The 15,834-nt window shown below is 34.2% G+C and overlaps 1 protein-coding gene across 7 annotated transcripts in view; it reads left to right on the top strand.

The window, feature by feature from the left end:
- LOC123004848 (AF4/FMR2 family member lilli) overlaps positions 1 to 15,834 on the top strand; it is a 78,130-nt gene that overhangs the window by 38,425 nt on the left and 23,871 nt on the right. For 3 of the 7 annotated variants that reach the window (XM_044398324.1, XM_044398321.1, XM_044398322.1), the window contains exon 2: positions 15,486 to 15,588. In XM_044398324.1, coding sequence (XP_044254259.1) covers positions 15,486 to 15,588 — 103 coding nt within the window. Of the gene's footprint in view, positions 1 to 416; positions 822 to 15,209; positions 15,388 to 15,485; positions 15,589 to 15,834 lie in introns of those variants that run through there. The other 4 variants (XM_044398325.1, XM_044398327.1, XM_044398326.1 and 1 more) reach the window with 4 other exon arrangements.

The following is a 15,834-nucleotide window of genomic DNA, read 5'->3' on the forward strand; positions in this document are numbered from 1 at the left end:
TTTTTATATGTAATTGTTTAGGTTTTATTAAGAAATCCAAGGTTTTAATATTTTTAGTCCTAAGTTAGTAATACTCCCGCTGGAAGCTCTCTTTTAGTGATAATAGGTAGGTAATACTGAACAAATTGTTCTAGAGTACGAAGACAAAGTGCCAAAATATTGACTTTTAATAAGAGGAGTAAGCATTTAAATGTCACTTTAGCGGCTTTAACTTTGTCATTTTCCGCCCCTCTCATCACCCTGTCAAATAGCATCGTGGGCATCACGTGTGGGCGTTCGCCCCTTTCCGGCGTTTTCCGATTGCTCGTCGTTTTGCCTAACAATCCGGTCTCTGTTTATCGGCGCGAGCGAGCGGCAATCAAACGGTGTGTATGCTGTTTAAGAGCGGCGAGGAGCAGAAACAGAAACCTGTAGTCCCGATCGGTGGCGCCGTCAAACCTACTACGGACTCGCGAACAACATACGGTAACGTCCACTTTGTAAGGGGAAGACGGTTGTAAAGTGAAATCTTTAATGTGTAAGCAATGTGAGTGTTCTCCGTTGCGCTGTTTGGTTATCGGCGGCTCTTCAATTTTATTAAAATTTTCGACGATTATGACACATGTCCGTGTTGTTTGCGGTGTTGCTCAAGTGCGGTTAGACGGCAACTCGTAGTTGCTGCTGCCATTTGGACAATTAACAACAAGTGGTCGCTGATGTGTTGTTCCGTGTGCAAAACAACAACAGTGATGTCTTGACAATGCCGATTGGATTTATTATACGGTTCGGGGGTTAAATGAAGAAGCCACCTCGGTAAGATGACATGTTGCACGGTTTAATCGGTACGGTATTAGTTTTTGCTGATTCTTTTTTTTATTTTAGTTTGAAAAATTGATAACTCAAGCTACGGCTTTTAACTAATTTGCTCTTGACGGCTTTACCGTGTTTATTATTTCGGAATACGTTAACCTAAAGAGATCAGTGACGTCTGCGTGACAGGCAACGTTGCCGCTTTTATTTTGTTGTCACTCGACAAGGGTCTTTTTTCTCATTCAATTCAACAAGGAAGGTTCTTTCATTTGGGCCAAGGATTTCATCAGGAATCACGATTCTAACAAATACTTTATTTTGTTTTTCTCTTATTTATAGTGGAAAACGTCATTTCGGTAATCCCTTCGATTTGTATCGAAATTGTTAGTCATACAACTTACCACATTTACGTGTAAAGACTTACAATTCCCAAAACCGCAATATACCCTTCAGACAAGTAGCACGAGCCATCTTTTGTCCGTTTATAGATATTTGTTGCAAGGTTAATAATTAAAAAAATACACGGTTTTATTATTTTCTTTGATACTCTTGCTTATTTAGTATATTTTGAATAAAGTGAAGAAACAGGTGATAGATAAAATGGTATTATTATAGTCAAGTGACATATTTGAGATTACTGATTGGCAATTTGACATTTTTCTTTAGAATTTGTTGACACGATAAAATCTTTTGTTTACAATAATAAAGTAATAATCAAATCACCTTGCATGTGAGAAGTTATAAAATATAAAAAAATATGACATTTCAACTTCATTTAACAATTCATATGAAATATACAGTTCAGGTTGGGGAAGTGGGCACTTTGTATCAGTTGATATGTAATATGACAGAAATGGCCACTTCCCAACCCGAAAACTGATAAGGAAGTGACCACTTTCCAACCTGAACTGTCTATAGTGATGGACAGTGAATTTCGTCCACCCAATTTCCCTGACAGATTAAAAGTGTAAATTAGTCTTTAGGTTTTCCTAACCTTGTTTCAGAATTTTGATTAACATTTGTCATGTTAACAGAATACTCGATACTTCTTGCTACTTTTTACTTTTGTCCTTTGAAATGGTAGCCCAAAAATATAGAGACACGTCTTTGAGACATACCTTCTTGTACCTTCATGTTCGAATTTGATTAAATTTGACAATTCGTATTTGAATGTCAATTATCATGACAATAAAGCACAGACTACAGTGAATTTTTGTGAATTCACGGAAATTAGGTGTACGAAATTCACTGTCCATCAATGTATGTCATGTTTTTCCTAAATAAATTGTGAAATTAAATTTTTAATATAAATAGCTTCAAAATGAATTATTATTATGGCGTTGTATTGTTTTTTCGTGGGGAATAGTAGAGGTAAAACCTATAATTGTTTAATTGTCATATACGAGTACAGTTGGTTGCAATAAAAACGGAAAATATAATTTTATTTAGATTGAAACAGGTTTTGTCCTTGTCAATTTAGTTATCAATTTATCATATGTCGCATTCAAATATTTTTTTTTGCAATGTCGCACTTAAATGCCGAGAGCATCAAATGCAAATCATGGTAATCAATTAGTAAAGTACTTACGTGAAAATCCAATGAGTAGTGAGTACTACAGATTAACTGTCAGTTCTAACTTAACCTTTTAGAATTCAGCCATGTTCAAACTATGGATAAATATTATAAAGATCTGACATTTTTATGCTTTGACATTTTCCGATTTTTTTGCAACCAAGTGTACATAATATGTCATTGACAGAGGTACAGATTTGTAAACAAGAAATTACCACCTAGGATTTGGACTTTAAGGAAAATTATATGTTGTTTGTAACTACAATTTTCAGAAGTAATTTTGAATGTCTAGGGTTGGTTACTTCTTGTTGTTGAGAGTTGACGTATTCTGTCAACTTGCTGTCAACTATCAATTGAATTATCCATACAATCTGACAAGTTTCTTAACCCATATTTTGACGCTAGTTACGATATCTTTTGTTTGTCACCAGAAACCAACCTAACCAAATTTACGGCAACCTGTTAACGGTTAACGAATATTCCTAAATCCTAAGTAGTAATTTCTTGTTGATACGAGAATATTGTGACTCTGACCAGGATTGTCAAAAACATGTGTCATTTGTATAGCTGAGTAAAAGATGGCAACAATGACAAAAAAAAATTTGATAAAATGGAAGAAACACATTTTACACTTTTTTTTTTTCAATCTTATCTATATCAAAATTCAAAGTCCATTGTTTTTTCTTAATCAATATAAAGATTGCGGACAAAAATCGTTAATTTATTTTCAATAATTTGGATGTTTTAAATAATTAAAAGAGGATGTTACTTTTTTTCTTACAATAATTTATAATTCGTTCAAGTCTTTATAGAATAGAGGATATAAGAACTATAAGAGTCAACACCATGGTTATTGATTAGTAAATTATAGCAGATGTTCTGGTTAGAAGAATTTGGAGATCTGCTTGCATAATTAAAAATATGCAAAATAATAACAAAACGAGTAAAGTCTGAATTTCCCCAGTTGTCGGACACCTGTACTGTTGAGACATTTCATTTATGGTTATTATTATTATTATTTTTTAAACTTGTGCCGTTATTACAGCCGGTAAACGATAAAGCCCAATTTCGACCGATAATCATGCATCGTCATAACGTGCACGTAACTACCCAAGTTCTTTGTTAACAGGAAGCATAAGTTAATAGTAATTGACATCCGGAACTTTGTCCATAATGGCACATTGTCGGTTTCTCGTTAGCGTTGAGAATTTTTGCGCGATCGATTAAATTTCTCAAATTATTACTCGTTTTGGTCGAAAAACTGTAAGTTTAAAAGCAAGGACATAATTTTTGAAGGTGACAAGATGAAATGTTATTTTTGGTAGGTGTGTTACACGCAAATATGATCGCCTTGGTCTTTTTGATAAGACCTAAATTTTAAATAAAAAACATGTATGTACCTATCAAATGTAATAAAGTTACTGAAAAAATACTTGTGTGTAGTGGTATACGTGAACATTTAGCATTCTTATTAGTTCACGGGTCATTTTTATTAATTTTACGTCAAAAACTAGTTTATACGAGGAAAATGTACTATTAGAATATGTACAAGAAATACAAAGGAAAATAAAAATTGATGTACTTCGCGGGTTACCAACGCCAGTTGACAGGGCTTTTACTACATAATTTTGTTAAACGAAAATCAGTCACATTACGACTTTCAATAAAGTTAATATTTATTCGATAAAAATTTAGTGACACTGCTAGTGATAAGAAAATTTTACTGATTTTTTGATAAATTCAAACTGATTAGATGACTTTGTATTGTCCCATCTCTCAAATTTTGTTTCCGCTATATATCAAAGTGGAAAAAGAGCTATATTAAACTGGAAAATTCCATGTAAATATTATTATTTTTCTTTGACACACCTGTAATAACATCTGGAGTAATATTACACATTAAAAAATGTAAACTTAATGCAAGAAATTGATTGTAGGTTGTATTTACTTCCCAGGAAATTACGTGTTTTTGTCACGGAAACACTAATTGTCAGAATTGCTGGACTAGATGAGTAATGTAACTGTTGGGATTAAATTTGGTACTTGCAGGAATAACAGTTTAATATTTAAGAAGCAATTAGTTGGGCCATTAGTTAGGACTTTGCATATTTTTCAAATATTGTCAATACAAACAAAATTAAAATGATTCAGTGGATTTGAGCAAAGAAAGGTCAGAAGAATTACTGATTTCGAAAACATTCTACAAGTTACATCGAATCAAAGTAGACTTTAGGTGTTTTTGAAATGTTTTAATGAGTTTTTGGGAAGCTTTCTCTTAAACGGACTCGAATTACATTAGTGTTTGCATGTGCCAATTCCCAATTTGTCCAAGATTTACTACAAAGTTGTACAATTTGTTTGAATTATTTTGTCGCGTCTTAGCTTTCACTTGGTTACAATTTTTATCAGTAAGTAATTAAAGTGGAGGGAAAGTACGACGTTTAAGTAGTCAGTATTAGAATTTGAATTATCTCGGATTAGTTTCAAGAAGAAAATATTTCCGGTTTAGTTGATTTGACACTTGTATTTGTAATTCAAATTTATGAAAAGGTCACTCAGAACTTGGGGTTATTCCATTCATTGTCTGCATAGAAACAAACCACAATCATTTTATTTGGACTCTATGTATTCTGACGGGTTTATTCATTTGTTTTCTCGGTTTGTGATAAGTTGATAAGGAATGTTGAGGTTGTGTTTTCTGTTTTCGCTTTGTAATTTTCGTGTAGGTCACGTTTAACAGACCTTCCATCTTCAGTATCGACCTGTCGGGCCTCGATTGCTGATCACTTTATTCAGGTTACGTGCGGTTTATATGAACGTGGTTTAGATTTTATGAGAGATGCAAAGTCTTCACAGTTTTCTTAAAATTGAGAACCTTTTAAGCCCCAAACGGAATCAATTGGTTTGAATGACTGACGTTTCAAATTAAATACTATTTAAAATGAGTAAAAATTTCTATTGCGTAATAAGATGGAACAAAAGATGAGAGAAGTTTTTGATTAATCAAACGAGATAATCGTTGCAGATCTAGTCGTTTCTAGGCACGTATTTAACATAATGATGACATTACTGAAACAAGCAACGAACACCCACACGGATTCCTTTAACGTTAATTACATTAATATATTCAAAGCAGTGATAGATGTGAGCATGGGAGAAATGAAAATTTCCACGCTCGAATTTCCTCCAATTTAAAATGTGTAAAGTTGTAGGTGAAAAAAAAAACACACTTTTCTCTCTACCTGATAGCAGACGGATGAACCCACCCCAATTTTTTTCACCCTAGACCGACTAAACAGCGATAAATCTTGTCATTTTATTCCGAGTCCCATTGTGTACTGAATTTATGATCACAGTCAAGTTTCCATTTCGGGATTAGTATCGATCCGAGAAGTGCATATTTAATAATCGACGATTAATAAACTAATTCCCTTCGTGTTATTACTCGGAGATTTTAATTAAAATTCTGTTCAGTTAAGAAACTTGAATTTGGAAGATATTTGGAAAAACTACACTAGAAGAAGAAGAAAAAAATTAACATTATTTACTGCCTGCCACGCTTGCTTCAAACTATTTTAAGGAATTAAAAATTAATTGCTAATTTGGTTAATAAACAAACAATTTTATATATGTTCTTGATGGTGTATTTGCTCGATTGTTTAGTTTATTTCTATGAACACAAAATGTAGTTTTTGGTAACACATAATAGGGGAAAATTCAACTTTATTTTTGTTCCACATAAAAAATACATAATTTGCGAGATTAATAAATACTGTAATTCGTTAATAACTATTTCAGTACTCTAAAGTATAGAAAACCATTTTCAACAAACTGCAGTGTCGGATTTTAAAGATGCAGAAATAGCAGCAAATAATTTTTAAATTAATTTTTCTAAATATAGTCAATACATATTTAATTATATTTTGAATACCCATAATTTTTACATTGTTTGTTTAGTCGTTACTTTATTTCTTATCTAAAATTGTTTTTGTTATTTGAAATAGTAGTCAATATGTATCCAGTTGTTTTTTTTTACTTTTGAAAAATGTTAATTTTTTGTCTTTTATTTGTATGATCAGTTTTTTGTGTAATTTATTTGCTTTATTAGGATTTAATTTTTGTCTAATTTATCTGGTGTATTAACGACATTAAGCGAGATTAAGTCGAGTTTGGTGTAACTAATCGCCGTTGCTGTTTCGTCGTTTTCAACCCCTTTTCGCATCATCATGTCGTAGCGCTCGATAATGTCGCTCGTAACGAAAATCTTTCCACCTGGTCCGTGAACCTATCCCGTTGACATTTTCGAAGAAAGGTCCAACAACGTGACCACCAAAGAGAGGGTAAAGTTTCGCACAGCGTGTTTATAATGGCCGTAAAACGCCCCTCTCTTTTCGACCTGCTGGTGGTTCATCGTCTCTTCTCAGTTTTTATCTTGATGGCCATTGACATGGAACCCTAGGCCACCGATGGCATACTTTTCAATTGGCAGCGGGAAGTGAATTTTGCGTTACAAGTCAACAAGTGTAACATAAACAAACGGAAGGACACTTCGGGTATGTTGTTGTTGCCACTTGTTATCGATTAGGTTGAAAATCTACGAGGATTGTGGTTGTGTGTTCGTGTCGAAACTCATCGTATCTTCGCAAGGACGAACTGAATTTTTAAATTGTAACGTATTGAGGGGCGCAGGTAAAAAAAGAAGGGCGGTTTCGACGGGTTTATTTCATGTTTCACCTATCGAAATGACGAGGTTTACTTTCAAGTAAATGTTTTCAGGAAAAATTTTTAGAGTTATCTGTTGATGGCCACTTTACCTTTGTTGTCAAAATTGCCGACTCTCAAGGTCGACGAGAAAGGGTTCTGATTCGAAATAACTTTCTTACACACTCAATATTTAAACGGGTTTTATGATAAGTTTGTTTACTTTTCCTGATAAGATTATAATATAGTCACAATACTCACAATGCATCAGTAAAAATTGATAATTATTTGTTACCAATATTTTTATTGTTTAAGAGTTCCTAGATTATAAAAAAAAATTGTCCCCAATGGCAAATTTTACATAATATTTACTTTGTTGGACGCAAGTTGATGTTTATCAAAAGTGATAATTATTATGATAATATTTTCACGTCGAACCATCGCTGTCTTATTTTCACATTGATGATGCAACTAAACCGATTAGTTATTCTTTGGATATTTGCCAAAAATGCACAATTTGAACAAGTATCGGTTGATAAGTATGGAAGTTAAGTTTATAACGAAATGACTTTACGAACTTCCAGAAAGTTTATACAAGAGTACTTCATTATGTTGTTTACTGATTTTTACAAAGGCAACTGGTGGTAAACATTAGTGGGAGATATTGTCAGTACATTTTGGTATTTCTCGTCAAACACTTAGTATTTCATCTCAGTTTATTTGGTTATTATTATTTAATGAGCTACTGGTTGGTATTTGGTGTATTAGCATTGAACTAGGCTGTATAACAATTGTGGTGGGACTTAAACTGTCATGGAACAGCAAGAGCTGACAGTTGTTGATCACTTTTGATGAGTCGAGAGAGAGAGAGAGAGTGGTGATTTAAGTCTTCTGCTTGTTTATTCGGAAGTTTCGTATAAATCTTTTATTTCAAAATATTGACTGACTATTGCTACTTTTTTGCCACCCACATCATGTGGGTTAAAAAAGGCGAAAAATTAAAGGCCTCAATTATTCAATTGTTTTGATTGGGAATGCTCAAATCGAGCATCAACCTTAATTTACGTAATGCGAATTGGTACAAGCGGAAATGAATAATTGTTTGAGTTTATTTTTCCATACATGAACGTCACTGATAAAACTCGGTGCGAGTGGACGTGCATATTGAAATTTTCTTGTTTATTAAACGAGATTTTGAGCTCGTTTTTGAACATTCTCGAATGTGGACGTCTCGAGGAAGCACCCCAATTTCATCGTTCCCCCATGCAATTCTAATTTTAACGGGTGGCTATTTTTAAGTCGTACATGAAAGGGAACAACGACGCATTGAAATGAGTGTTTTGAAATCGGCGGGTGTCTCAATCAAACCTTTTTACAATAGACGAAAATAACGGAACGTAAATGTCGTGCTTTACCTGTCTGTAGGAGATACTTCCTCTTCGACATAAATTATTCAAACGGCATCAAAATGAATATCTCGGAGGCCACGTCCGATCATTATTAATCGTTGAAATTAACAAGTTTTTAATATACCGATCGTACCGTTTGCATAATGGATGATGGCCCCCGGGAGGGACGGTGTAAAAGTGAATTTTAGTGTTTTCGATATCGATTAACACGTCAGGTTTTTAAGGATATTTGGCACAGTTTACGAGGAAAAAGTGTTTTCTTTGTATGTATTGAGTTTGGTTATTTTCCTCTTGAATAACTAAATCTTGAATGTAAAAATGGGGTCAAACGAGCGTCGGTGAAATAGTTTTGTTGTCCTGTTATTGTAATGAAGCGATTTCCAGTCGTCCTTTATTTGTTCTTTATGATAATTAAGTATTTGCGTTGGATATACCAGGTGTTTAGTTAATAGGTGGGTCTTAATTAAGAAAAGAAAAACATTGTGGTTTATTTTATGCAATCAAATGACGATAAAATATTTTCATGGCAGAATTTTTCCCATCAGAATTTTTAATCTTGATTCTCATCAGCATACTCGATGAGTCTTTTCCCTGACATCATGTTTACTTTTCTACATATTTACTTTTCTTAATTAAAAAATTATAGATAACATCGGACCAACCTAAAATCATCCCTTAAGCGAGTATTATGTATTCTGAAGGCCGCTGTTTTATACCAATACGCTTTAAATTTTAATACCTATTATATTTGTTAACAAATTACATAAATTATCACATTGTGAGTTCAAATTTTATTACTAATTTTGTATTTTAATATGAATCGGGAATGTGAACATTATTAAAGCAGATACTTGTAAAACTCAAACAAAGCGATATTTATTACGGTAATTATAAACGATTGTTTTATTTTGTTATTTAATTATTTATTTATTAATTTATGGTTTAGTAATCAAGGTGGTTTTATTTTTTTTTAACCAATTTAGTCAAATTAAGATGGAATTACTAAAACAGAAGGCCACAGGAAGCATCTAAAAGGGAAAAACAGCGATAGGGAGTCGGGAAAAATTCAGATTTACTGTGAGCTTAAGCCAAATTAAAAAAATTAAATTCCCAATTGCTGGTATAAAAATTATAATATTTGACGTGTCTGCACATTTCGAATAAAAATTTTGATTTAAGGGAAAAAACTTGTGATAAAGTGGATTGAAAAATCAAGTAGGTATGGATACCCACCCACATTTATAAACAATGGAAATTATCACACTTACTTTTCATTTTGTGAGTGTGATTAAAATAATACAATAGTTTAATAAAAAGTACTAGTTTCTTTTCTCTACTTATAAAAACTTCATCATTTGAAACAACTTTTAACACAATAGAAATTTATTCTGTTTGTATGGCCTTAGATGCTATGTTATTAACATATTAAAAGACCTACGCTTTTCTTCCATTGTTTTTTCATTAAATCATATCACATCATGTCAAATGATTTATGAAGTTCTTTTTTTTTGTTTAGTACAACAAGATGAATGCACGTTTGAAGACATAGTCGCTGCGCTTTATTTTTTTACTTTGAATATATTTGAGCATTATGTTATTTTTTTTAAATCTTACCAAGCTAAAAATATATTGAGTCGAGTATTTTTTCTTTGAAAGTTTCACAAACATGGTTTGTCATATTTATGGAAAGGTTTCGAAACGGATTCAGGTGAATAGTGCAGTTATTGTTTATTTTTTTGTTGATTTATGTCATGGGCGCATCGAATTTTTAATTAATAAATAAATTATCATGTATTAATGACGCTTTGTCATTGCTTTTTTTTGCAAATACGTGGTTAAAGCTCATGATTTGATCCTAACTTGCATCAAAATTAATTGAGACAGATTGCTATACCGGACGATGAACTCTGATGGCGTACGTGCTTTCTTGTTCTTTTCCATCCACCATCATCACATTGCTTCAAACAACAAAAATCGTCTTGACCTCCAAATCGTAATAATTGGATTYTTGAATAAAATTAACATATTTAACGAAGTCGGTGTCGGTATCGGAACAGTTTCCTTGCATTTACAACGTTATTTCGCCTGCATTATGTTAATGGGAGGGAGAGGTGGAGTGGGTGTACTGCATAGAGTCGTGATAACTAGCGGAACTATTCTTCGTCGATCAATATGTGGCGAGAAACGAAAAACCATCCATTAACGCCTGTCACATGTAAAAGAAGACGACGAACATGCTCGTGGCGCTAATTAAGAGTTAATAAGAGAAGGAGAAGGAATTAGCTTCGGGAGTCAGGAAGCTCCAGCACCTGCCCTCAGCAGCTGATTAAGATGCGTGCAATGAAACCACTTATACTCCTCGTTAATGTTGACAGTAGTTTATGTAAACCCTGTAATGTTAAAGCCGCCCACAGCAACCGGAAAAAAACAGCCATCAAAGGTTTAGAGGGACCAGTTTCGATTTCTTTATCTACTGGTCACATTGACAGCAATATGATGGACCTGTTGAATGACTTTTTCAACCATTGGCGAACAAAAATTGGAAGATGTTTTTTTTTTTGAGAAAATCTAATTTTCATTAAAAGTAAAACAGCGGGAAACTTAACAACTTGTGGTGATAAATGAGTGCGAAATAAAAGGAAGAACTCGTTTCAGTTTCCGTTTTCACGATGAGATTACAAAGAATATAAACGAGAAACAAATAAAACAACCAACTCATAACCGCATAATATTATAGGTATTTAGAAAATATTAATAAGACAAATAACCGTTTTGCTATCATTTTTGTTTCACATCAATGCTAGTCTCTTGCAACTTTTTTGCATATAAATATATCAGCGAAAAAGTAGTTGAGTCGCTTAATTGGAACTGATCTGCCTCACGTAGTAGACGTGTTTGAGTATACCCGCAGGAAAAATGACGCGAATTTTTTGACAATTTTACTTTCATTTTCATTATCTTATTGATATTCGCTATAGAAATATTGGATAAAGAGAGTAATTTGTTCTCACTCCACTTGCTATAATAATTTTAAATCACCGTTAGATCGTAAATGAGGAATTAATTTGTCACAATTCAGGGAAACTGTCCGTTGCATTTTTAAGGATGTTATACGCATTAGAGGAATTTATAAATCAAAGTTTATTTGTACTTGTATTCATTGCTGTCAGGATGAATCACTTGAATACTTTTGAACTGGTGGTGGTTTGATTGAATACTTTAGACTTCTTCAATTATGACTGACTATTTTAATTTTAGATTACTGTTGGTAGTATTTTTAAAAGCGAAAATCGCGAAARCTTGTSAAAAGGATATGAAACATCASACATTATTGTTAGGTGTTATTATTTAATGATACTTTTCTATGTGAGTTATGAACTTATTGTTACCGATTATATTTTACTTACCTATATTTTGTATCAGGTAGTAACTTTGACGATAATTATGTTGAAATCTTGATATGTATCTTATCAAAAATTCCAAGTGTAAAAAAGAGAAGGGAAACAGCTCCTTTCGGTTTAGTGGTGTTTCCGGAGAACTTGCAGGAGTATTAAGATGTTAATCGTTTGGTTATATCCTAGCGTGTGTCGGCGTTTATCGTGTAATCCACGAATTATAAAACATTTAGCATTATAAATCTTTATAAAAAGATAAGTGGCTTCAAATCTGCTGATCTTGGTGGCCACATAATTAAACCATTATCGCCTCATCACCTGTTGAATGTGCATGTTCATGTTTAAATAAATACGGCTCGTTAAAACGTTGGAAATGTATAAAATATATTTAGCTTTAATTTTAAAAACGATAAAATTTAAGTAATTGACGGTTTTTCTATCGATTGTTATTAATTATCATTAGAGTGTTGTTTATTTACTTATTTATTGAATAGGCAAATTACGCGTGAATTCTTCTTTTTACACGGGCGACCGCTGGTGGCCCGGAAGTATTATTTCATTGTCGTGATAAGCACACACGTAAGAGGGAAATTATCGGCGTAATGCTCGTTTTCCACTTTGCAGCACGTCGGAAAGAGACAGGAGTTAATTTTTAAAAAATCTCGCTCATCCGTTACGACCGTTATAATAATTTGCCTTTTGTAAACATATACAACGCATAACAGCATAATGGTGGTATCAGTGTATAGAATATAGATAATTTATCGATAACATCGATATGGTCTAAATTTAATTTTAGTCGTGTCGTTGTGATTTTATCGAAAATTCGATACGAAGGTTGGTAAAAAGTTGCTGTTTCTTGTCGGACGTGATAAAGCGAAACTGTCGCGAGGGTTGCTCGTGAGTCAGATGAAATTGTTGACGATATCATTGTCGCTCTCACTGGAAGTAAGGCGATGATGTTCCGAGCTTTCACAACACAAAACGACCCACGACGTAAATAATTCGACAAGAAGTGTTTGGAAGCTCTTTCCAGAATTGATTATGATTAATAACAGGCCGAAGCAAATTGGTTTTAAGAGTCCGTGAGAATTTCAGGGATTTATCGGATTTATTGCGCGAAATCGGCTTTAGTAATCTAATTTATAATAAGGGCTTAGTTTACCGATTTATATTAGGTACATCCAAGAGTCAAGGTTAATCAACCAAGACAAATATGTGCGCGGGGTCAATAAATTTACATGAAAAAGGATGGACGGTTTTGAATCTCAAATCAGGGTTTAGGGATCTATAAATTATTGACTATTTTACGACACGAAATTTGTAATGAACCAGTGTTTGTATCGGTAATCTTAACTTTTCAAAGAAAATTCATTAATTAACGTTTCTCTTGCTCCATTTTTCTCCGTGAACGCAAGGTAATTAATTTCGAAGATCGACTCGCTGAAAATAATACATTAATTTTGCTTTTAACCCAAAGAGTACGATAATTTGGAGATTCTTTTGGGGAAAATTAAGTAGCGGATAACCGAATTTTCGTACCTAGATTAAAAAACTCCCCAACAGGAAATTCAATTGAAACCTTGGTATATCTAGTGATGAAATTAAAAGACTCATTGTTTTAGCATCTAGTAACACATGTTGCTCTTCTATTATTAGCAACTACAGCATAGGTTTTTCCTAGGATGAATGCATAATTTCATGCATTTCATTTGCTTTGGATAATTTTATCGTAGGGTAAAACATCAAATAGAGTAAAAATGTTTTTTTTCTCACGGTTGATGCACTTAAGTAATAATTTCTTGGAAGAGCGACTGTAGTTAGTAGTTAATGTGTGTGTAAGTGTAAAAACGCGTCGATAAAGCGATAAGAATAATTTTTCTTGCAGTTACTGAAAGTGACAGTTATCACGTCCCAATTTAAATATTTTTTCGACGTCCGTGAAGCGGATAATATTTTGATTGATCAAGTAAAATCATGAGTACCCGTTACAATTTTTCAATCGACTTTCACGTCATAAATCTCTTCACAGGAACTCGATCCAACCTTGTCGCAGAACGGCCATTATAGTTACGTAATTAGAAATTTAATCGATACATCGATCGAATTTGACGTTAAAAAAATCAGGAATGTCGTTAGGTCCGAGCATATAACAATGTAAACGCATTTGCGGTAATTAGGCGTTAGCGTGAGAGATGATGTTTAAATGCATATAACGGTCCATTCAAATTCCTCCACTTGAGTGAACAGTAGATAATCACTTTCTTTTCATTGCGATAATTAAACTATACGTAAGTAGATGTAACCAAACCACTGCAATCATATCTTCGATATTCGATGAACCGTTGCGGGGCTCTGAAATGTAATAAGGAAAAAAGGGGAGACTCGTGTGGATTGAATCGTTAAGTGCGCCCTCAACAGACGGTCTTGCATGTGCCCAACAGATGTTCTAAGGTGAACACACCTGCTGCCAGACGTCTAGAACTCTAAATTACTACAGAAATCCAAGAAGGAGACGCAGGGCAAAAGTGGCGGCCACAGATTTTGATTATTAACTCGAATCAGAAATAGAAAATACGAAAATATGTTCACTCATATGTGACCTACTTTAAGACGTTCCAGTTTATGGAAACTCCCTGTATAATAAATATTAGAGACTTGCTCATTCACTCGTTCATTGTGCATTTTATAAAGCAACTGATAACAAATAATTGCACGAGTGTGGAAAATTTTTGCAACAATTAACGGAAATTATAGACTGGTATAGTTTCGTCGTTCTAATTATAAAATATTTGTTAAATTTTTATACTCATTTTTTCCCGTTTTCATGTCCTGTGGTACGGCTTTTGAAGTCGGTAGTCCGAAGCAAAACTGTTTTATTAGATGAATTACGCTTTGAAAGATAATGACCCCACTCTACAATTCGAACTCTCACGTATGTTATGATTTGTTGTCGAAAACATTGTCGTTCGTTATCTGTTTTTCTCAAAGATGGTGGTGGGTCACGCGTATCATGTATGAGCGGCAGTATTACGCTCACACGGTGTACATCTGCCAGTGGCGCCTCAAAAAAAATCACAATTTAATGGTTCACAATAGATGAATGACAAGATTCTTGTCGAGGACATTTCTTGCATTGATACTAAGATACAGAGTGTTGTTTTTTTTCTGCACTAATTTTTGCTTTGTAATTTTGGTAGGAGAAGCTACATTTTGGGCCAAATTTCTTGTGTCACAGTTGATGCCGCACATAATTTTCGAATCGTGTTGTGTATATTTTTGACGCGTTGTGTACGAGCCGCCTCTGGGAGTCCGGCCCGCGCACACCTCCTTCCTCCTCTCGTTAACGAGAATGTGACGTCGGATCGTTCGCGTCATGGCTCCAAGTCTGACACAAAGTTATTTGGCACCGAGTCTGTGTGAAAAGTGTTAAAGCAAGTCCTCGGTTCCCGGATTAAAACGTAATTCCTGCGGGGTAAAAACCATCCCCACCGACGATATGTAGTGAGTTGTCCGGGAGGTACGCCCTCTGTGCGCTTTCCGTGTCGGTGTCCGTGTGTGTGTGTGTGTTGCCTCTTGTGTTTTATTGCACTTGTTGAGTGTTTGTTTCTATTGCAGCGTGGAGAGAGACCGCCTGCGAGAGCGGGAGAGGCAGGCCCGGGCCCAGATGACTTCGCAAGTGGACGATCAAGGGACTTTTCTATTTGGAGCACCCGTAAGGGTAAGTTGAAAGCAGTGTCGTATTTAACGTTTTATGCTTCGTTTACGATCGCACTTTTCGGAAATTATGTAATAAGTAGCCGAGTACTATTACACTGACCCCGGTACATTATCGTCGTCTACCATGGATGATGATGCATCCCTCCTACGCGAATCGTAATGTATTTTCAGTTTCGCACGTCAAGGACGTTGCTCTTCGAAATGAGGATTAGTCGCTTTCCCGATTTGGCAGAGGGTTTATTCCGGA

This window comes from Tribolium madens, unplaced genomic scaffold (genome assembly GCF_015345945.1).
Source record: "Tribolium madens isolate multiple individuals breed KSU strain unplaced genomic scaffold, Tmad_KSU_1.1 Scaffold_20;HRSCAF=117;Tcas5.2_LG4, whole genome shotgun sequence".
NCBI lineage: Eukaryota > Metazoa > Arthropoda > Insecta > Coleoptera > Tenebrionidae > Tribolium > Tribolium madens.